The sequence below is a fragment of the Rhinatrema bivittatum genome, chromosome 19 (genome assembly GCF_901001135.1).
Source record: "Rhinatrema bivittatum chromosome 19, aRhiBiv1.1, whole genome shotgun sequence".
NCBI lineage: Eukaryota > Metazoa > Chordata > Amphibia > Gymnophiona > Rhinatrematidae > Rhinatrema > Rhinatrema bivittatum.
The window spans coordinates 16,724,216-16,746,407 of record NC_042633.1 but is presented as its reverse complement, the minus strand read 5'-3'; the positions used below and the strand labels follow the sequence as shown (position 1 = coordinate 16,746,407).

Below are 22,192 nucleotides of genomic sequence, written 5' to 3'. Positions count from 1 at the left end.
CAAATGATACAGATGCCAGCAAGGAAAATAAAACCTGGAACTGTTTGTCAGTGCGCTTCAGATATTTCTAATTCTTGTTGCAGAATAGAAACTGATCTGCAGCAGGGAAATGAGGCTGTGTCTCAGGCCATCTCCTCCGTCTTGTCTGACCTTCCAGGGTGGGGGGCGATAGCACCAGCTCTGCCTGGAATGGCAAAATCCTAAATCTACAGGGGGCCAAGCAGGAAGCGGAGAGTCCTACGTGGACCGGGCATGAGACTGGCTCTGGCCTGCAATCTGAAGGGGCCAGGAGAAATGCCAGGGGGGAGAGAGAGAAGGGGAAATAATGTGGTGGGGATGAGGTGAGTGTGGGGAGAAGAAAGATTTCCCAAGCAGAAAATCACAGGTTCATAGATACACAAGGAATAAAGCAGTTCCCTGACTTGCTGCTCCTGTCTCCCACTCCCCCCTCTGCAGCTGATTCTCTCCCCGGATCCACCTTAAGGAGTGAGCATCCCCCCTCCCTCCTGCCTGACCTCTGCCGGGGAGCTCTGCGCATGCTCCGGCTCCTGCTTTCTTTCTCTGCCTGCAGAGAGCAGGAAAGGCTCCGAGTAAAAGCAGAAACTTTCTGCCTCCCCAGGACCGGAAATCCCTGCAGAGGGGGAGAGCAGGGGCTTTATCTGAGCCCCCAGGAATCAGCCCTGCCCCCTCTGAATCCCTCCCAGCACCTGCAGGACTGAGGGAAAAGAGGAGGGCAATGTGTGCCCTGGTGTCTGATCCGGTAAGAAATCCTTCTCTGTCCTCTTGTGCATTTAAAGGAAACCTTTTCCCTGTGCAGCTCTTCCAGCCTTCCCTCCTCCCGGCACAGGGCAGAGATCTTTACAGCCCCGGGAAGGTTTGAGCTCTGCTCACCCCGAGATCAGCAGGGGGGGGGGGGTGTGCAGACTCTCTCTGTGTCCCTGCAAGACTCTCTCCCATGCACACACATGAACTCACTCTCATGCATGCACGCACGCACATGCTCTCGCACACACCCACACTGATTCTCTCTTCCCCCTTCCACAGGTCTGATCCCTGCACTCTCCACTTTCAGGCGCCAGCCCCTCCCACCACACCTCTATTCCTTCCCTCCTCTGTCACCATCATCCCCTCCTCTCTCTGGTCCACATTTCTCCTTAATTGTACTCAGCACTTTTCCTTCATCTTCCATGCCTGGTGAGCCCTTCAAGGTGGGTTACTCAGATCAGAGCGTTATAGTAGGGGTTAGGAAGCACTGGGGGGTGTTGCTAAGGGTGTGCATGCAATAGATGGGGGTTATGACTCACAAAGAGCAACGTATTCAGTTAATTCAGTAATGGTTTGCGTTCTGCGTGCACGGTCAGAGCTACAGTCAGTTAATTCAGTAATTTATGTACATCCAGCAAGCATGGGGACCGGTTAGGTCTGATTTAGAGCATTGCTGGTTTGTATGCCCTCGCGTGTGTGGACACGTGTGGGGTTTATGTTTGATGGGGGTGATGCACCACTCTCAGGGTGTTGGCCCGCTGCGTGGACTGTCTTGCTTTTGGTTGGCGTCAGAAATGTGTGCAGCCAGCGATTCCTTGCAGGTAGCGGGTGGGATTTGGGTTTCATGGTTCTGGTGCTGCTCCTGAGAAGGTTCTGGTTATTTTTGTGCTCTGAGAGTGTTAGGGTGAGGAGCAGTTGTTTTTGGCATGAGAGGGTATTTATTGTGTGGGTGATTGTTCTTTTACCTTCTCAGGTACGTGGGGGTCAGCGTTCTCCTCCTGACCCTGACGGAGAGGCTCAGAAGCTGGAATCTGATGCCTAGGGAGCTGAAGACCTGTTCCCCTTTCCTACCTCTTGTGATAGTTCTGGCGGGCCCCGTTTTGGACTGTCTGCAGTTTATCTTTTTAGGAAGGCCACTGCAGAGGGCCATGCAATAGTCTGGGTGTATGAGTGCCGCTGCCTGCAGGTCCGGTTTGAGGTCGCCTGGTTGTAGAGAGGGGCGCAGTTGTTTCACCCTGCGGAGTCAGTGTTGCTATTTGGCTTTCCCATGGTCAGCGTGGAGTCTGGCCTGGCTCTTAGGCTCTTTACCCTGTGATAACTCCTGGGATGAGTGTGGTGAGGTGTGTCATCAAGTCTCGCTGAGTTGCTGACCCCCGTAGGATTTCCATTCTATCCCTGTTTCTAGGATGGAGACTTTGAGTCCTTGTCAGCTTGTGATGGCTGTGAGGAGCGTGAGATTATATATTGAAGAGGATGAGTGATAGCGGAGAGCCTTGGGGTTTGCTCCATTTCAGGGGCCGAGCTCGTGAGGTATTTGTGCCCTGGGTTATTACTTGGGCTCTGCCAGAACTGGCCCAGCTCTTCTGCTAACCAAGCCAAGGACGGGAGGGAGTGACAGCCTTCAAGCCCGGGACTCCAGGATTCAGGAGAGGGAAGGAGAGAGGGCACTGAGGGAGGAAGCTGTGCGAGGGGAGGGATAGTGGGGATGAGGAGATGAGGTCAGGATGTCCTTGGGAAGGGAGGAGGAGTCAGTGCAACGGCCACCAACATTACCTCAAGAAATACCCATGAAACGCGGGTATGGAGAGAGCCCCCCACCCCTGTCAGCCTCTGGATGGGACTCCCTCCCCTTGCTCTTCAACCTCTGGGGGTCCTGCTCTGGCCGTTGTACTCTAAGCCCCATGTCCCCAAGCTCTGGTCCTCCATCCAGCCTTCCAGATTTCCAGTGTTTGTCTGGGGGTCAGGCAGGCTGTGCAACACAAGGAATATTTAAGGGCCGGATTTTAAAAACCATTTATACCCTTAATATAGGGTTTTCCACCTGTAAATGTACTTGGCAGGTGGCTTTTAAAAATTGCTACTATTTATGCCATTGCATTGCCCGTAGGATCTTCACCTGTAAGGGCACTTTATGCACATAAATGGCTTTTTAAAATACCTGAGGGGGTCCTGTTTGCTGTTCCAGGCATTGGTCACGTTCAGGGACGTGGCTGCTTATTTCTGGGAAGTGGAGTGGGACATTCTGGGAGAATGGCAGAAGGAGCTGTACAAGAAGGTCATCAAGGAGATTCACGGCGTCCTCGTGTCACGGGGTAAGTCTGCCTTTTCTATCATCTACCTCCCATACACACACTGCAGGATGGCTGCTGCCACTTTATCAGGGATGGAATAATCCCAGGTGCCAGGTCCCTTGGGCACATACAATATACAGTCTGGCTTCTGATCTCATGCCAAGTCCAACAGGAGCTGCTGTGGCTCCCCAGGGCCCAGTGAGAGACACCTCTGCTGCAGGCCCGGCACGAGATGCTGCTCTGTGCTGGAAGATAAATCTTTTATAGGTTAAAGTAGACCAGCTGGAGTCTGTCTCTTCTTTCTCTACAACTAAAGCTGGCACAGAGGAACAGGAGGGAGGATTTACTCTTCTGATTCCAGCTTCTGTGCAAGGAGCTCATACGTTAGCTCTGCACTAGTGTAAGGATGCTATAAGGGGTTCTCTGTGGAGACGGAACAGTTGGAGGTCGTGAAGAAGCAGAAAGGTAATAGCAGCACAAGTAGGTGGAGCTGCTCAGACATCTGGAAATAGCCAAGGCTGTTAGGATATTGAAATATGTCAAACCTCACATTAAATTTTGCTCCTATCTTCTGGGCTCAGCTTACAAGAATGCGGTATTATCGGCATATGTGAGATAAGAGAATAGTACTAACCATATTATGCAAATATAGAAACTAACCCATTGGTGTGCAGGTCTGGAGGAGGTAATGTAAATGACCTGTTGCCCAGCTTCAGATGAGCGAGCTCCACCTTTACCTTACCATGCTATGATGTTCTGCATTGCTCCATAAGATATCTTACTAATAAAGCGTGAGGAGCTGGAACCTCTCATTCCTTTTGTACTCCAGGAATTAGGAATTGATGCCCTGCCGGATGATTCTGTGGCGGCGGCGATGACTCCAAATGCGGACCCGGTGCTGGTGGGACTTAGGGCACTACCGCTTACATTCCCGTTCCATCCTAGGCACAGACTGCTCCTCCTGCGGGAATGGGAAACCCCTGAGACGGGTCTTCGGGTTGGAAGGGCTGTGGACAAGCTCTACCCGCTTCCCGAGGACTGTCTGGACATGTTGAAAATTCTGAAGGTGGACTCTTCGGTCACCGCGGTAACGAAGCACACCACCATCCCGGTGGTGGGTGCCACAACATTGCGGGATGTTCAGGACCACAAGCTTGAATTTTATTTGAAGCAGATTTTTGAGGTCCTGGCTCTCGGAGTCCGGGCGACAATCTGCAGCAGTCTCATGCAGCGGGCAAGTCTTAGGTGGATGCAACAATTACTCAGCACCCAGGGCCTCCCGTCTGCAGAGGCGGAACGTTTGGAGGGCGCCATCGCTTATGGGGCGGATGCCCTTTATGACTTGCTTCGCGTCCAGGCAAAGGCTATGGTTTCTGCAGTTTCGGCCAGACGCCTCCTCTGGCTACGCAATTGGTCCGCGGATGCTTCATCGAAGGCTCAACTGGGCACTCTTCCCTTTAAGGGCAAGTTGCTGTTTGGTGAGGACCTGGAACAGCTTATTAAATCCTTGGGCGAGAACAAGGTTCATAAGCTGCCAGAGGACCACCCTAAACAGTCGAAGTCTTTCTTCCCAACTCGTACTCGCTTTTGGAGACAACGCCGGTACGGCAGCAGGGTGTGGGGTTCTTTCCCTAAAGGCCCAGGTCCCAGTCGTGGTCTCATTCCTTTCGGGGCCGTTGGGGCTTCCGGGATGGCCACCAGCAACACCCGGCCACCAAGTCCGCTACCCAATGAGATCCGGCTGGTCCATTCCTCCGCACGAAACTAAGGTGGGCGTCTTTCTCTGTTTCGCGAGGAGTGGGCCAAAATCACATCCGATCACTGGGTCTTCGAGGTGATAGAACACGGTTACGCGTTAGAGTTTGCCCGGCACCTCTCGGATCTATATCTCGTTTCCCCTTGCGGTCAGTCCAAGAGGCCTGCGGTCTGTTAAACCCTGGTCAGGCTCCAGGAACTGGGGGCGATCATTCCGGTGCCAGTACGAGAACAAGGCACCGGCCAGTATTCCATTTACTTCGTTGTTCCCAAGAAAGACAATTCCTTTTGTCCAATCCTGGATATCAAAAGGGTCAACCGGGCCCTCAGGGTTCCCCGTTTCAAAATGGAGACCCTGCGGGCAGTGATCGCGGCAGTCCGCCCCGGCGAATTTCTAGCATCCCTCGACCTGATGGAGGCTTATCTCCACATCCCAATTCTGCAAGAACATCAAAAGTTTCTTCGTTTTCAGATCCTGGGCCAGCATTTTTAGTTCCTGGCTCTTCCCTTCGGTCTTGCCACCGCTCCCCGCACCTTTACCAAGATCATGGTAGTCGTGGCGGCGGCACTCCGCCGGGACGGAATCTTAGTCCATCCTTATCTGGACAACTGGCTGGTAAGGGCCAAGTCCTCCGCCCTATGCGCGCGCGCAGTCGACAGAGTGCTAGTCCTCCTCACTTCTCTCGGCTGGATAATCAACTACTCCAAAAGCAATCTTCAGCCCTCTCAGGTTCTGGAATTTCTGGGCGCTCGCTTCGACACTTGGGTCGGAAAAGTTTTTCTCCTGGATTCACAGGCACTCAAGCTGATCGATCAAGTGGACAGTTTTGTTTCCTTACCGCTTCCCACGGCTTGGGATTACCTGCAGGTCCTGGGGACCATGGCTTCCACGATCGACCTGGTCCCCTAGGCATTTGAGCATATGCATCCCTTACAGAAAGTGTTGTTATCCCGCTGGCAACCGGTCTCCGAGCAGTACCAGGAGGTCCTACCTCTTTCAGACTCTACCATTGCCGACATACAGTGCTGGCTCTCACCGGCGCACCTCCTCAAGAGGATGCCTCTCCTGACTCCCTCGTGGGTCATAGTCACGACGGACGCCAGCCTCTCCGGTTGGGAGGCCGTCTGCCAATCTCAAGCGACTCGGGGTTACTGGTCCCCGCTCCAGTCCCTTTGGCACATCAATCGTCTGGAGGTCCGTGCAGTGCGCCTGGCCCTCAAGTTTTGTCTTCCCCTGATCCGCCACAAGGCGGTTTGAGTCCTGTCGGACAACTCCACCACCGTGGCCTACATCAATCGACAGGGGGTACTCGGAGTCGTCTGATGGCGCTAGAAGCCTGCAAGCTCTTTCTCTGGGCGGAGAGGCACTTGGATCGTCTGGCTGCCTCCCACTTAACGGGCAAGGAGAATGTCCGAGCCGACTTCCTCAGTCGTCAACATCTCGATCCCGGCGAGTGGGAGTTGTCCGACGTGGTGCTGGATCTAATTATTCGCAGGTGGGGTCCCCCTCACCTGGATCTCATGGCGACGTTGGACAACGCCAAGGCTCCCCGGTTCTTCAGCCGGTGGAGGGAGCATTGCTCGGAGGGAGTGGACGCGCTGGCTCTTCCTTGGCCTCCCGATGTCCTCCTCTGTGTTTCCACTGTGGCCGTTAGTAGGGAAGATTCTCTGGAGAATAGAGCTCCATCGCGGTCCGGTCATTCTCGTGGCCCTGCAGGCCGTGGTTCGCGGATCCGGTGAATCTCGCTACGGACAGTCCTCTTCGCCTCGGTCACCTGCTGCATCTTCTTTGGCAGGATCCCGTATTTTTCGACCAGGTGGCTCACTTCTGTCTAGCAGCATGGCTTTTGAACGGCGACATTTGAGGCGCAAAGGTTACAAGGAAGAGGTTATTGCCACCCTGCTCAGGGCTCGCAAGCAGTCTACATCTCTGGCCTATGTCCAGGTCTGGAAGGTTTTTGAAAACGCCGGCGAGGAGTTGGGTGTTTTGGTGTGTTCGCCTTCGGTCGCTGTAGTTCTCACCTTCCTGCAACGGGGACTCTCCAAGGGTCAGCTCTTTGCGGGTACAGGTTTCAGCTCTCTGTTCCCTTCTGGGCACCATCGAGGGGCGGGCGGTGGCCTCTCATCCGGATGTCATCCGTTTCCTCAGGGGTGCTAAGCACCTGAAATTGCCTGGCTGGCCTACTTGTCCCTCGTGGAGTTTAAATTTGGTGCTTCGGGCTCTTTGTGCGGCCCCTTTCGAACCTCTCCATCGGGCTACTCTCAAGGACTTGACGCTCAAGACTGTCTTCTTGGTTGCTATTTGCTCCGCCAGGAGGGTGTCAGAGTTTCAAGCTCTTTCCTGCAGGGACCCTTTTCTGCAGTTCTCTGACTCGGGCGGCTCTCTCAAGACCAAAACTTCTTTCTTGCCGAAGGTCGTTTCTTCCTTTCATGTAAACCAGTCCGTGGAGCTCCCTGCGTTTTCTGCCGAGGATATCGCGGCGTCCAGTGGCGGTGAACTTTGCTGTCTCGATGTTAAACGCGTCTTGTTGCGTTATCTTGAGGTTACCAATGACTTCCGGGTCTCGGATCACCTCTTTGTCCTGTGGAGTGGTCCAAATAGAGGTAAACAAGCTTCTAAGACTACGGTCACTCGCTGGTTGAAGGAGGCGATTTCTTCAGCCTATATCTGCAAGGGCCGGGTGGTCCTGGAAGATTTGAAAGCTCATTCCTTGCGTTCTCAAGCTGCCTCTTGAGCGGAGAGTCAACCGGTCTCTCCGCAGGAAATATGCAGGGCGGCTACATGGAAGTCTCTGCACACCTTTGCTCGTCACTACCGCCTCGATGTTCAGGCACCAGTCTTTGGTTCCTTTGGTCGGCAGGTGCTTCGAGTGGGACTGTCTAGATCCCACCCATTGTAGGGAAGCTTTGGGACATCCCATGGTCTGGACTGATCCGGGTACATATAGGGAAAGGAAAATTAGTTCTTACCTGTTAATTTTCGTTCCTGTAGTACCATGGATCAGTCCAGACGCCTTCCCGTCTTGTCTGTCCGCTCAAATTTCTCCTGTTTCTTCTTCTTATAGGAGTCATTAGTGTCTCTGCATGGCTCTCTTGGAATTTCATTACAGGCACCAGAAGCATCTTTACGATGATCAGGGGTAGTCATGCAAGAGCATTCTTAGTAACACAGTTCATTCTTTTGTTCTATTGTTCGGATAGTTACACTAAATTACTAATTATTCTGCTACTTGCTTGATCTTATGCCTTTTTTCTGCTTTGACAATGGTTATACTGAAGGGCTGCAGGGTAGGCTCTGTCTTCATATAGGATACCCTTTCAGTTTTGGTCTGTCTCCATCTGCTGGACTGATCCGTGGTACTACAGGAAGGAAAATTAACAGGTAAGAACTAATTTTCCTTTATTCTAGCCCTTCCCCACTGTGGTAACCAGATGTCACAGATCAAATATCACCACCGTATTGTTACATTGAAGGCACCAATGCAAATGCATGAAATATACTAAATATTTATATTTTATTTATTCATTGTTAATGGTTTTCTATTAGAATATATTTTGTAAATACAATACAAAATATATAATCATCCCCCAAAGCATGAGTGCTACCCAATCCACCCCCCACCCCCCAACTAAAAACTTTCTAATCCCAACTAGGAGTCTACTTTTGTGCAAAGGAAAAGTTTCTTTTTATTTGAAGATACAATGAGGGTCCTCTATGGCCCCTTCGGTTGCCCTTCTGTACATTGACCGATACAAATGTCAACATATTTATGGGTCTGAGTTTTGGAAATATATAATCACTTGGAAAAGGTGAATCGATGATGCCCTGTGCATTTGGCTTGGTGTAGCGGCGCATGGAAAGAAGAGTCACGTCAGACAGGAGTTCTTAGGCAAGCCCGCATCCTCTGATGATTCTCTGATCCCAGACTGAGGATGTGTTTTTATTATATCGAGTAACAGAATTCCACAGCAACTACTATACAGTATATGATTGGCTAATACGTCCTACGTGCAGATACAACATGTTGCCTGCGTGCATGCCTACGTAGCTATGGCTACAATCATGCTGTAACTAGGGCAGAGGTTTATTTATACTAAGAGCTTAATTGTGGAAAGACAACAGCTAAAGAAATGCAGACTTTGTGTCTGTTCAGTACGAGATAGGCAAAATGCTGAGAATGTTTATGCAAACTCAGCGAACAGTGTTAATGTGGGCCTTTCAGTGAGGAGTGCTAATGCAGGCCCTTCAGCTTCTGTGGTTTGCCAATAGAAGAGAAAAAGTTTGCATAGCAACAGCTTGGTCCATGGGATTCATTACAAGAGTTTGTACAGTGGATTAATACTCTAGATCCAGATCTTCAGTTTAGCTAACAGTGCCATCAGGAGCATAGAGCATTTTTGGTTTTGCGGGTTTACAAAAGTCGGGGTTCTTTGTATGCTCTGATGTTTAGATCTCCTGCAGAGGTTTCAGATTGGAGGTTACGTGAGGTCTTGCATTAAGGAACGTATAAAAGGGGCGCTTTACGTGAATCTTGCTAATCTATTCATACCATCCGTTAAGTCGCAGGTTTCTAGGTTTGTTCACGCTACTCCTTCAAGCAAAGTCCAGGCGGTTGCTCACCACCATTGGTCTTTTTGAAGCCATGAGCCTTATGTTTAAGGAATTACCGGTGTTTGCGATGAGAGAGAATCGTTCGTTGTGAGACCGTGTAACTTCTTCACATCTTCCAGTATCAGATTTAAGTACCATAGAGACAAACTGGACAAGTTCGGTGTGGGTCCCGTTCAGTATGCTCTTGTGTTTTTGAACTCAACGCACTTTTTTTGTGGAAACTCAACGGCGAGAATGTAGACTTCCGGCAGGGTAGGATTGTCGGTCATCCCAAGCGATGTATGCGATCTTTGTGCCCTTGCAGTAGTCGGGTATATATTGGGTCAGAACCAGGACTGTACTGGGAAGGAGGGGGCTCTGCTGGGAGGTCATTGGAGGTTAAAAGGAGCACAGGGTAGAAGATCGAAGGTTCTTTGTGATTTCTCGGGTGACTTTTAGGAGAGCTGGCAGCATCTCTAAAGTACTGACACAGGAGGGACAGAGGTTCATCTCATGGGAACCAGTGGGCTCAAACCAAGACATCGAGCGGAGCATATTAAATATTGTCAATTATACTGTGAAATAATACATTTAAATGCATCTTATGTGAGTTTGGGCACTGATTACTAAATGGTGATGAACTTGTACTTTGGGCAGAGTGCATCGTGTTTTTAATGGCTTGGACTTATCCCCTGCAGAAGACTAACTGCAGTCATCAAAACTCGGGACCTCGTTGAGATTAGTGACGTTTTCAGTGGGCGCTGTCTGTGTGTGTGGCTGGGGTAGCACTCGTGCTTGTGGGGATGTTTATATATCAGAGATTGTATTAACAATGGCTTTCTATTAAAATAAGTTTTGTAAACAATGAAGAAAAGAAAATTCAAATATTCTATATATTTTTTGCGGCACCATTTAATATATTTCACAGATTAAATATCCTCCCTCTCTCTCTCACTGGCATCTAGATAGGAAAACCCAAGTCCTGGGATACAAAGACAACTCTTTCTCAGATGCTCCTGATATGAAGCTGGGCAGCCCTTCTCCAGGAGGGGACAGACTGGCAGAGAGCACTGGCACCTGCAATGCCTCCAGCTAGGAGGGTCAGGAATAGAAATGACTGCACCAGAAACCCTCCAAGGTTTAACCTTAATCAAGTGCTCGCCTGCAAGTGTCTCTTCTCACCAAGCTCTGCCACACAAATACCCAAAGATGCGCACGAGTTCACAGACACACTGACAGACATAGACACAGAAACACACACACAGACAGAGACACAGAGACACACGCACACACAGAGACACACACAAATACACACGGAGACACAACACAGACACAGACAGACACACGTCTGCATCAGAACAGTGAACAGATAAAAGCTCCAAGGCCTGCACAAGTACAATTTATAAGTAATTTTGCTATCTTTATTGGCAGGTTATTCAATTCTTAATCCCGATGTTGTATTCAGGATTAAGAAGGAAGATGAGAAATATTTCCCTCAGCACTGGGAGCTGGAGGGGAAAGAAACCATGAAGGACCCCAGCATCAGTAAGTAAATGTTCTGGATTTAAAGGGCTCTGCATTTTCAGATCACAGGAGATGGGGCATTAACATCAAACATTTGGGGACTTTAAATCCATTTCCTAACATATTAGGGATGTGCATTCGTTCAGTTTCAACAAAATTGCCTAATTCGTCCTGGTTTGGGAACCTTGAAACCCGAACAAATGTTTCCCGAAATTTCGGAAAAATTCGTTTTCGGGTTAGTGCGCACTAACTGGGATATTTTCTGCGGTGGGCCGAAAACGAAGCCTGAACCAAAAGGTTTGGGCTTTGCACATCCCTATAATATAATATTAGCAGGTCCTGGGTGACTCCTCCTAGACTCGTTTGTTTTTTCATCCCAGGCCTTCCGATTGTAACGTCCGTGTTCTCACTGAGCGTTAAACAAGAGGAAGATCTGCCCTTCCTGGATCCTTCTGAATCAGAGACGACTGAAGGGATTCACCCTCCTCTAACAGGCAAGTATCACTCCCTGCCCTCGTCTTGTATTCTCCCCTCCTCTTCCCTCTGAATTTCCATACGACTGAGCTAACACACAGGTCCCTCCCTCATTTCTTGTACCCGTTGCTCCCCACCTGCCTTTACCACCGCCCTCTGTGTCCGTCCTAAATCTGTGTAAATTTGCTGATTGGTTGGATGCTGCTGCTGCCTCTGTCAGGAGGGGACTCCAGGCATCCACCACCCTGTCAGTAAAGAAATATTCTCTCACGTTTCCTCTGCACATTCCTCCGTCATCTTCATATCCTGTCCTCTTCTCCAGGAGTCTCCTTTCCACCTTCCCTCGCCCTCCTGTCGAAGAATTCCTTGGCTTTGGTGCCTTCTAGTGATATCTCCCGCCCTGCCTCATATAATTATAATGAAGCAGAGGAGCCAGGTAGAATCAGATTCTGAAATCTGGCAGCTGGATGAAAAAACATCTGGTTTTATCAAAAATACTCTTTGAGGTAGAAATGTTCAGCATGTTTTTGCAATAGCAGTATCCACACCAGATTATTTTGTAGATCCTGAGGAATGAACTCGCCCACCTCGGTGTTAAAATGAACAGGATACTGTTAGAATGGATTTCTGATGATGATCAGCACAGCAGCACCCTCCTTTATTTATTTATTTATTTATTTATTTAAAAACTTTTCTATACCGTCGCTAAGTCATGTACCATCGCAACAGTTTACAAAATAGGCACAAAATAAGGTATATATAGGTAGTTTATCGTACATTCTAACAAGTGCCAATTAAGAACGGTTACAATAGCATTAATAAAATCAAATTTTTGGGTAGTGGTGGATTAGTCCAGGAAAGTTATTGAGATACTTTTATTTCGATTTACTTCTTAACTGTGTTATGTATTTATCATATCGTGATGTCATTTATTCTTAGCTGCGCTTTCCTGTATTTTTCATTCTCCCTCTCCCTCTCTACCCCACTGTTTCTTTTGGAAAGGCTTGTTTATAGAGCCATGTTTTTAAGGCTTTCTTAAAGGATTTGATATCACTCTGTAGTCTGAGTTCAGAGGGCATTGTGTTCCATAGAAAGGGCCCAGCCAGTGATAAGGCCCTTTCTCTTACTTGGGTTAGTTTTGCCGATTTTACTGTAGGGATTGTTAGTAGTGCCTTGTTAGCAGAACGAAGGTTCCTTTGTGGGACATGGACTCGTAGGGCTGTATTTAGCCAGTCGGCTTCTTTATCATATATTAATTTGTGTATGGTGCATAAGGCTTTGTACTTTAGCCTGTATTCGATTGGTAACCAATGTAGTTCTGCTAAGGTTTCTGTTATATGGTCCCTTCTTTTTTTTCCTGTTAGTATTCTGGCTGCAGTATTTTGCAGTATTTGAAGTGGTCTTATTGATGAGCTGGGGAGTCCTAGTAAGAGTGCATTGCAGTAATCAGTACTGGAGAAAACCAGTGTTTGTAGAATTGTTCTGAAGTGGGCAGGTGTGAGTAATGGTTTCAATCTTTTCTTAGCGCTGCACTGCTGGCAGTGTCTATGAACACAGCATAATCCTGAGCTCACTTGCACTGATAATACAGGCTCTGGGGTAACTTTTCTACATATTGTAACCATCTTTTCCCATCACAGGCTCCCTCAGTGTCACCCCTGACATTTTAATCCGATTTAAGCAAGAAGGACGTGGGACTGAGCCCCCGAGATCTGAGGACAGAGGGAACCTGAGCATCCCAGGCGCCTGTGAGGAGCTGCATGAAGCAGGCGATGGAGCTTGGATTAAAGGTACTGCTGGGCCAATCCAAACATTGCTGAGTCACGAGGCCTCCTCTGGACCAGACACAGCGAGGAGGAGGCGTTAAATCATGTCCCTGACCTCTGACCTTTCTTGTGTGGAGGGCTCACAGTGGCAGCAGGAAAAGCCCCACTGGGAACAGTAAGAGGGAGGAAGGCAGAGGGAGCAGCAGCAGGAGGGAGGGAGGGGGGATTGCAGAGCAAACGGTTTCCATCCTCGTGGGATTGTGGGACCCCAGCAGGAGAATTAGGAAAGGAGTTACACGTGCAAATGTAACAGACCCTCCTAGCAATTTTCAAAAGCCATTTACCCACGTAAGTGCACTTAATGCTGAGAAAACCGATTGGCAGTTCAAGTTTTGCCTTTCTTAGGTCAATATCCCAGACTGTTTAAAAGCTGAAGGCACAATCTCATTCTCTAACAGGCAGCCAAGGTCCCAGTCCTGACCCTACAGCAGAGATCCTGAGAATGGGCGGGGAGGAGACTGAGACCAAGAGCGGTGAGGAAAATATTCCTTCCTAACACAGCCCTTCCTGTGTGCTGTGGAGTATTTCACACCGACTTAAGTAAAAAGGTGAATAAAGATTCAATCGCAAATCTTACACCATTTACTGCAGTTTTTAACGATCATTTCCTAAAGGAGACTGAGATAGATACTGAGGGGCCGAGGTCACTGCAGGGGTGTATGCAGGGTGACGTCTCCCACCTGCTGGCAGGGGAGCACACATTTGTAACTCACTGTGTTTGCAATAAGTTAAAAAATTGTCACCGAGAGTTTAAAATTCCGACAGAGCCAATGCATCTGAATGTAAGGAGGAATGAGGACGTGGATCTCCGCTTATGAGACTTCCTGTGTGATGCAGAATCTGCTTCGAAACACAGCCCATGTCGGGATTTTATTTTTGTGATGTTTAAGAAGAAAAGAGAGCTGCAGATGCGTCTTATTTGCAACTTTTAAGATCAAAATATAAAAAGTTTGCGTTGCCAGGGCGACCGCCGATTTAAATATAAGGCAGGTGAAGGTCTGCTGACGGGCAGAGCCTGTTATGATGGTCGTTGGAAACTGCAGTAGGAGGATGTGACATAACCCGCAGTGTTGGTCGCTTGAGCGCTGCTCTCCTGTCCCTGATGGGTTCTTTCTTCTTTTTTTTTTTGGAAACCTCACCCTCAGTAGTAATCCAGCAGATTAAAAAGCAGCAAAGGTTGCAGAGCAGGGCAGAGATAGTGAGCGGTATATCTACCCCAAAGCATCTCGAAGTCTGCTGTGAGCGCCTCGGCGAGAGCCTCATGAAGATAGCGAGCTAGGGCAGCGACGGAAACTCGTGCCCAGGCCGGAAGATCTCTTCGCTCTGAATTTTGAGGGCTCGTGCAGAAGGATAGCCTCCGATTTTTGTTTTTCCCCCCAGAGACGGGATGGAGGGAGTTTAACACCGGCGAGGCGGTTCTCCTCGGGGTACGTCACTTGGTTTCAGACTGTGCGCCCCCTGCGCCCGTTACTGAGTTGCGCGAAGGAAAACCTTTCCGTTTCGTGGGGGGTGCGGAGACTAAGACCGCCGAGGGCTAGCAGGGGCCGCGGCACAGGCGCACTCCCTGTTTACGGTGGTATTATGCGGCTGCACTATTTTCAATGGGAGGGGGAAGGGCTGTAAACCTTGGGCTTGCATCGAGCAGGAGGTGTTAAATGATGTCCCCACCCGGTGAGGTGGCAAGAGGGCTGCCCACTGCGGACTGACCGGGGATCTGTGGGATAACTGGGAAGCCTACCTGAGGAGATGAGATGTGGGTTTGTGCTTTCCTTCCCCGAGGAGAAGCTCCCTTACGTAATGTACTTTCACTGCGGTCTGACCCCTGCTCGTTTGCACGAGTTGGTACCTGGAGAGGGGGCATTGATGTAGGGAGACTCTGCGGGGTTGCGAGGTACTTCCGTGCCCGTACGGCAGGAGTGCCCCGAGTTTGGTGGGATTTTCGGATAAGATCCATCAATCGATTTGTATAGGACGGCGGGGGTAAAAGGTATCAAAAGACCCCATTAATTCTGTTCCAGAGGACGCCTGTGTTGGAACGTGATAAATGGGAATTATTTGGAGTCGTTCTAGCAGCTGGATGTGAGGCGGCAAACTATTGGAGGGGGGCATTCAGAGGAAGAGAGGATATCAGTGGTTGGAAAAAGGGGGAATGTGTGAGAACATTTTATGGAGATAAGAAACAAATGGACGATGGTTTTTGAAACATTTTGGTGGCCGTAAAAAGCTTGGAAATCAAGAGGGTAAGCTTCAAGGTCCTCTTTTAGTTCAAAACGTTAAAAGGTTTTGTTTTGCCTACCTACCGGATAGACGTTAACCATTATTAGTGGATTAATGGTGAACAATCAACGACAAACCTTCTCCGCTGGAAAGAAATCAGTTGAACTAGGGGTCACGTAGTGAAACTCCAGGGAGGACGACTCGGAGCCAACGTCAGGAAATATTTCTTCAGGGAGAGGGTGGTGGAGGCCTGGACTGCCCTTCCGGAGGAGGTGGTGAAGGCAGAAACGGTGAAAGATTTCAGAGGGGCAAGGGATAAGCACTGTGGGTCCCTAAAGGCTCCAGGATGGGAATGAAGGAGAGAGTGCATGGGGGTAACTTGCTGGTGCGGCAGTCACTACCCGTAACCAATAAGCCTTCATCCTATTGAGGCAACTCCAGCATTGCTCTCTGCTTCCGTGGCAAGGGGTAACGGGGAATTGGACTCAGACAGCAACCAACAAGGACCCAGACTTTGATGGTCTGGGAAACTGATAAGTATGGGGGTGACCAGCACGGTGCAGCAGGGACTCCCATGGGAGGCTTGCTGAGCAGACTGGATGGACCGTTTGGTCCTTTTCTGCCGTCATTTCTACGTTTCTATGGATACTGGAAGGGGGAAGGGGTATAAAACTCACTGGTATTGATCTTATCTTGGTACTGGATGGATCTGTCATTTCTGTGAGATATATAAAATGGGGATTGGAGCTCCATTTCTGGTGCTACTGTAATTGACCTGTTTATTGATGGCCTTAAATTGCTTTAGTTATTACCTAAGCTTCCAATAAAATTAATAATTACAAAAAAAAATTATTACAGTAAATTGTGTAAGGTTTATGATTGAATCTTTATTCACCTTTTTAGTGTGGTCATTCTATGGGAATTGACACTCAGTCTTTGGCTTATGAGAATTTCAAACGTTCCACATAGAAGGTGAATTTTAATCCTGGCACTCAGTTAAATATTCATTACTAAGACATTAAAGTTCAATTACTTTAAGCTGACAGGTCTGAGTTTCAGGGACCCGGATTCAGCAGGGTGTTGCAGTGTTTTTGGTGAGTGACTGCAATCAAAGTGAAGGGAATTAGTGCAGAGACTGGAGGTGAGGAGAGGCACAGAACCAGCAGGGTGAGGTCAGACGTGGTCTGTTCCCCTCTGTTCATGTGCTGTTGCCCACCTGTACCTGTCTACAAGCAGCACCAGGCTCTATTATATATGATAGGGATCCATAGCCACCCTAATGACGTTCAGTGATTAGATGGAGCTATCTCCCTATATACATCTCCCTCCATTGTTGTAAATTTAGTAATCATTCTCTCGCTTTTATCCACCAGAAGATGGATTCAGGAATAATAGTGAGAGGCAGAGAATGTGTGATGGGCAGCAGATGGAGGAATGGAAAGAGAGAGACCCCGCCAGAGACAGCCCAGGGCCTTCAGCTGAGTATCCAGGAGGTATCAGTAGAATAACATCACCCAGGGGGAAAGAAGTAGTCCAGAAAGGAGAGAGTCCATATGCATGTTCTGAACGAGGAAGAAATTTCAACCTCTGCCCCAGTCTTGTGCAAACTCAGAGACTGAGTAAAGGAGAGACTCCATTTCAAAGTGCTGACACTTCAAAAAACTTCACCACAAACTCACAATCTGTTGAGCAAGAATTGATTGAACGTGGGAACAAGTTCCCTGAGAGGACAAGTCAAACATCTATTCAACAATATCACAGAAAGGAAAAAATATTTACAAGTACTGAAGAGGAGAAAAGAACCCCTACAGATACAAAACTTTCAGCACATGGAAAAATTCACCTAAAAAATAAACCAGTAAAGTGCACTCAGTGTGAAAAATACTTTTTCTTCCGAGCTGAGCTGGAGCAACATGTAAAAATTCACTCTGGGGAAAGACCATTTCAGTGCCCTGAATGGCAGGAGAGGTTTACTAAGAAATCAGACTCAAGAGAGAATGAAAATATTCACAGCCAAGACAAACATTTAAAGTGTTCTGAATGTGAAAAACATTTCAGATATAGATCCTGGCTTAAAGTTCATCAAAGAAGTCACAAAGGAGAGAAGTCATTTACATGTTCTGAACAGGATAAATGTTTCCCTCAGCAATCTAATCTTAAAAACCACAAAAACGTTCAAACAGGGGAGAAACAATTTAAATGTTCTGAATGTGACAAATGTTTCACACGGCGTAACAATCTTAAGATTCATACAAGATTTCACACTGGTGAGAAACCATTTAAATGTTCTGAATGTGACAAATGTTTCATTCAGAAATCTTATCTTAAAAAGCACAACAGAATGCACACTGGTGAGAAACCATTTAAATGTTCCATTTGTAATAAATGTTTTAGTTTTAAAAAATCTTTGAGACAACATACAAGAATCCACACTGGTGAGAAACCATTTAAATGTTCTGAATGTGATAAATGTTTTAGTTTAAAGACCTCTTTAAAACAACACAAAAGAATTCACACTGGAGAGAAACCATTTAAGTGTTCTGAATGTGAGAAATGTTTTGCTCAAATAGCTAGTCTTGATTGCCACAAAAGAGTTCATACAGGCGAGAAACTTTTTAAATGTTCTGATTGTGATAAATGTTTTAGTTTTAAAAAATCGTGGAGACAACATACAAGAATCCACACTGGCGAGAAACCATTTAAATGTTCTGAATGTGATAAATGTTTTAGTTTAAAAATCTCTTTGAAACAACACAGAAGAATTCACACTGGTGAGAAACCATTTAAGTGTTCTGACTGTGGCAAATGTTTCACTCAACAATGTACTCTTGAAAACCACAAACGAGTTCATACAGGTGAGAAGCCATTTCAGTGTTCTGAATGTGGTAAATGTTTCAGTCTGAAATGTGTTCTAAGTAGACATGAGAGAATTCATGCGCGAGAAACCAATTAAATGTTCTGGGGGGCAAGATGGCCGCTGAGGAATGAATGGTTAATGCTGAGCTCCGGGGCTGTTCTGAATTTCTTTTCTATTTGCTTGAATTTCCTTGGAACTTTTACTTTGTAAATTATCATGCCACACACAAAAAGAAAAGCAAAAATCAGAGAGCGTACCTCTACTCCAATTATTGCCTCGAGACAGCTTCGTATTGAAGACGTTTTTCCCGGACCAGTGCTGCAACCACCTGAGGGAGGGGCCGCTGGGGGAGTTGGTGCAGAGCAGACGCTGAGCCCTCTGGCCGCAGAGTCATCATTAAGCCCAGGCGCACCAACCACTCCGGATCCACCGCTCAGAAGTTTGAACCCCGAGCTGTTAGCAACTGCTCTCCTGGAAAGGAGAACTGCTCTTGAGACGGTGAATGCCCAGAGAGGGAGTGTAAATGGAGCACAACCCTCGGTGAGCCCAGGTTTAGAGGGCTCCAGGAGCTTCACCGAAGAAGCACAGGATCGAGCTCGAGAAGGAAAGAAACCTTCAGAGGACGGAGTTTACAAGTCAGATATTCATGTGGTTTGTGAAGTTCAAAAAATTAATTCCTCTAAAGTGACTTTAGAAGAAATATTAAAAGCCATTTCATCTATGGAAAGAGCGATTGTTTCTTTGACTTCTATGGTTAAAGAAAGTATCATGAAAAATCAAAATATGGAGAATAAAATTGTGAAAATAGAAATGGAAGGCTTTGGTAAGAAGCCTTCTTACCTCCGTCTTGTCCACCGGCCTCCCACGCGGCGATACCCCAGAAGGAGGACCCTCAAAGAGAACTGGGAGGGAGAGCCTCGCAGCCGGCGCTAGGCCCATCGGGGTAAGGCTCTTTTACACTCGCCCCTACCTCCGACGGGCCCGCTCCGACCACGTGACCGCCGACGTCCATCGAGACCGGCCTAACCCACACCCCGAACCTCAGCAGCCAATCGGGGACCAGGCGCCCCGGTGACCACCTTCCCCAGCGACAAACAGGCCTCTTAAGGCTGAGATCGGAACTCCGGCGCCCTCTTACCTCCGTCTCGTCCACCGGCCTCCCACGCGGCGATACCCCAGAAGGAGGACCCTCAAAGAGAACTGGGAGGGAGAGCCTCGCAGCCGGCGCTAGGCCCATCGGGGTAAGGCTCTTTTACACTCGCCCCTACCTCCGACGGGCCCGCTCCGACCACGTGACCGCCGACGTCCATCGAGACCGACCTAACCCATGCCCCGAACCGCAGCAGCCAATCGGGGACCAGGCGCCCTGGTGACCACCTTCCCCAGCGACAAACAGGCCTCTTAAGGCCGAGATCGGAACTCCGGCGCCACGCGCCGAAGGAGCGCCCCAGAAGTGCGCCCGCTCAAACAACCGACGACTCAGACGATTCCAGACTCACGGGACTCCAGCAACCACTCAAACATCTCCAGTCTCAGACAAATCAGACCACTTAGATGAATCCTGACTCAGACAACCCCAGCACCCGCTCAGACGACTCCAACATCTAAAATAGATCAAGCATCTAAAATGTATCCAACCTTCCCAATCCCAATTCTACATCACTGCTTATCACAGAAAAGAATCCCAACCAGCACACTACCGCAACCTAAAAACACTTACACCAATCCTAGTTGCTCTGATAACCCAACTCCTAGGCCTCACCCTATTTACCCTATCACTATTCAATGCGCAATCTCTGACCAAAAAATCCCCAATCCTCAATGACTACCTCACCGATGTTAATCCGGATATTTGCGCAATAACTGAAACCTGGCTGAAACCCTCAGATTCTGCAATAATAAACCAGTTACGGACGCTTACTTACGACATCTTCTCCCTTCCTAGACTGAAAAAGAGGGGAGGGGGAATTCTCCTTGCAACTAAAAAAGACCTCAAGTTCTCGCACCACCCGGTCCACTCCGATACCAAACTTGAAATCGGCTTCTTCACATCACACCAACTTCAAATCCTACTCGTATATGCCCCCCCCCCGGGCCTCTTAGAATCTGATGTCTCACCCATCATAGAACTAACCACAACATTCCTCAACCTGGACACCCCAGCAATAATTTTAGGAGACTTCAATCTACACATAGACAACCCTTCTCTCTCCCCCAGCTGCCAAACACTTCTCCTAGCCTTCTCAGCGATGGGCTTTACCCAAATAGTCAATAATCCTACACATAAAGCAGGTCATACGCTGGACCTGATCTTTATCAACAAAGGCATAAAATCGTCCTCCCCTCCAAAAAATATGAAGGTTCCTTGGTCGGATCACTCCTTGATCTCTACCTCATTCTTGCTGGAAAAATCTAGTGCCCTTCATACACCTTCACCTTCCTTTCCCTACAGGAAATCTTGCCCCCCTGATGACCTCAACAATCATTTGGCCCAACACCTTCCCACTATAGATCTCACCGACCCCAACACTGCTCTCCGCTCCTGGAATAAAATCACAGAAACTATAGCCAACAAGCTCTGTCCTCTAACAATAAAAAAATCCCACCCTAATGCCTCCAAAAGACAACCCTGGTTCACCAACGAACTTAGAAGGCTCAAACAAAATTTAAGACAAAAGGAGGCTAACTGGCGGAAAACTCCAAGCGCCAGTACACTCTCTGCCTACAAACTCACGCTACACCTGTACAAGGCCTCCACCTCTAAGTCAAAAAGGGATTTTTATGCATCCAAAATCCACAACATGGTCTTTGACGCTAAAGCTCTATTCGCCTATGTTTCCTCCCTCACTCAAGTACCCTCCCCAGAATGCCCCAGTAATCAAGCTCAATCTAAAGCAGAAGAACTCGCTCTCTTTTTTCAAAACAAAACCACAAATCTTCTCACTCAACTACCCTCTAAGATCCCCCCCCCACCCCCCCACCATCGGCTCTGCTGCCTCCCATCAGAAACACTCACCTCGAAACCTTTGAACCCACCTCCTCCTCAATTCAAACCATCCTTAGAAGAATGAAACCATGTTCCCACCCAGCGGACTATATTCCCACCAAACTTCTCCTCTCAATCCCAGACACCATCTCCAAAACACTGGCGGACATCATCAACTGCTCGCTCTCCCACGGTTCCTTCCCAGAAGACCTCAAACAAGCCTCACTCAAACCTCTACTAAAAAAACCCAATTTAGAACCAAAAGACCCCAACAATTACCGCCCAATAGCTAATCTCCCCTTCATCGCTAAGATTATGGAAAGGCTTGTGAACTCTCAACTATCAGACTACATTGAAGATAACAAACTTCTCTCCACCTCGCAACATGGATTCCGCAAAAATCTAGGCACAGAATCCCTCCTTACTTCCCTTACAGACCTCCTTATCCTAGGTCTCGACAAAGGCCAATCCTTTTTATTGGTCCTTCTGGATCTTTCGGCAGCCTTTGATACCGTCAATCACTCCATCCTCATCAACCAGTTAGCTGCGATAGGAATCTCTGGATCGGCTCTCTCCTGGTTCAAATCGTTTCTCACCAACAGAGGTTATAAAGTCAAAATCCAGAACAAAGAATCATCACGCCACGACTCAACTATTGGAGTCCCACAAGGCTCCTCTTTATCCCCTACACTCTTTAATATTTACCTTCTACCACTTTGCCAACTCCTCACCAACCTCAACTTAAAACACTTTCTCTATGCAGACGATATCCAGATCCTGATCCCCATCAAAGATTCATACTCAAAAACCCTCGACTACTGGGAGTCCTGTCACCTAGAAATCAAACGCCTCCTCAACAGCCTAAATCTTGTACTAAACTCCTCCAAAACCGAAATATTACTCATA

The 22,192-nt window shown here is 48.2% G+C and overlaps 1 protein-coding gene across 2 annotated transcripts; it reads left to right on the top strand.

The window, feature by feature from the left end:
- Positions 1–407: 407 nt before the first annotated feature.
- On the top strand, positions 408–21,546 carry LOC115080423 (oocyte zinc finger protein XlCOF6-like). 2 transcript variants are annotated; one of them, XM_029584570.1, is made up of 7 exons: positions 408–760; positions 2,951–3,077; positions 10,834–10,947; positions 11,307–11,420; positions 13,041–13,190; positions 13,625–13,699; positions 16,817–21,546. In XM_029584570.1, exons 1-7 carry the CDS (start codon positions 737–739, stop codon positions 18,394–18,396), a joined length of 2,184 nt encoding a protein of 727 aa, XP_029440430.1. In that variant the 5' UTR covers positions 408–736; the 3' UTR covers positions 18,397–21,546. The 2 variants fall into 2 exon arrangements, with proteins under 2 accessions (XP_029440430.1, XP_029440431.1); XM_029584571.1 differs by lacking the exon at positions 13,625–13,699 and having other exon boundaries at positions 409–760.
- Positions 21,547–22,192: the final 646 nt, after the last annotated feature.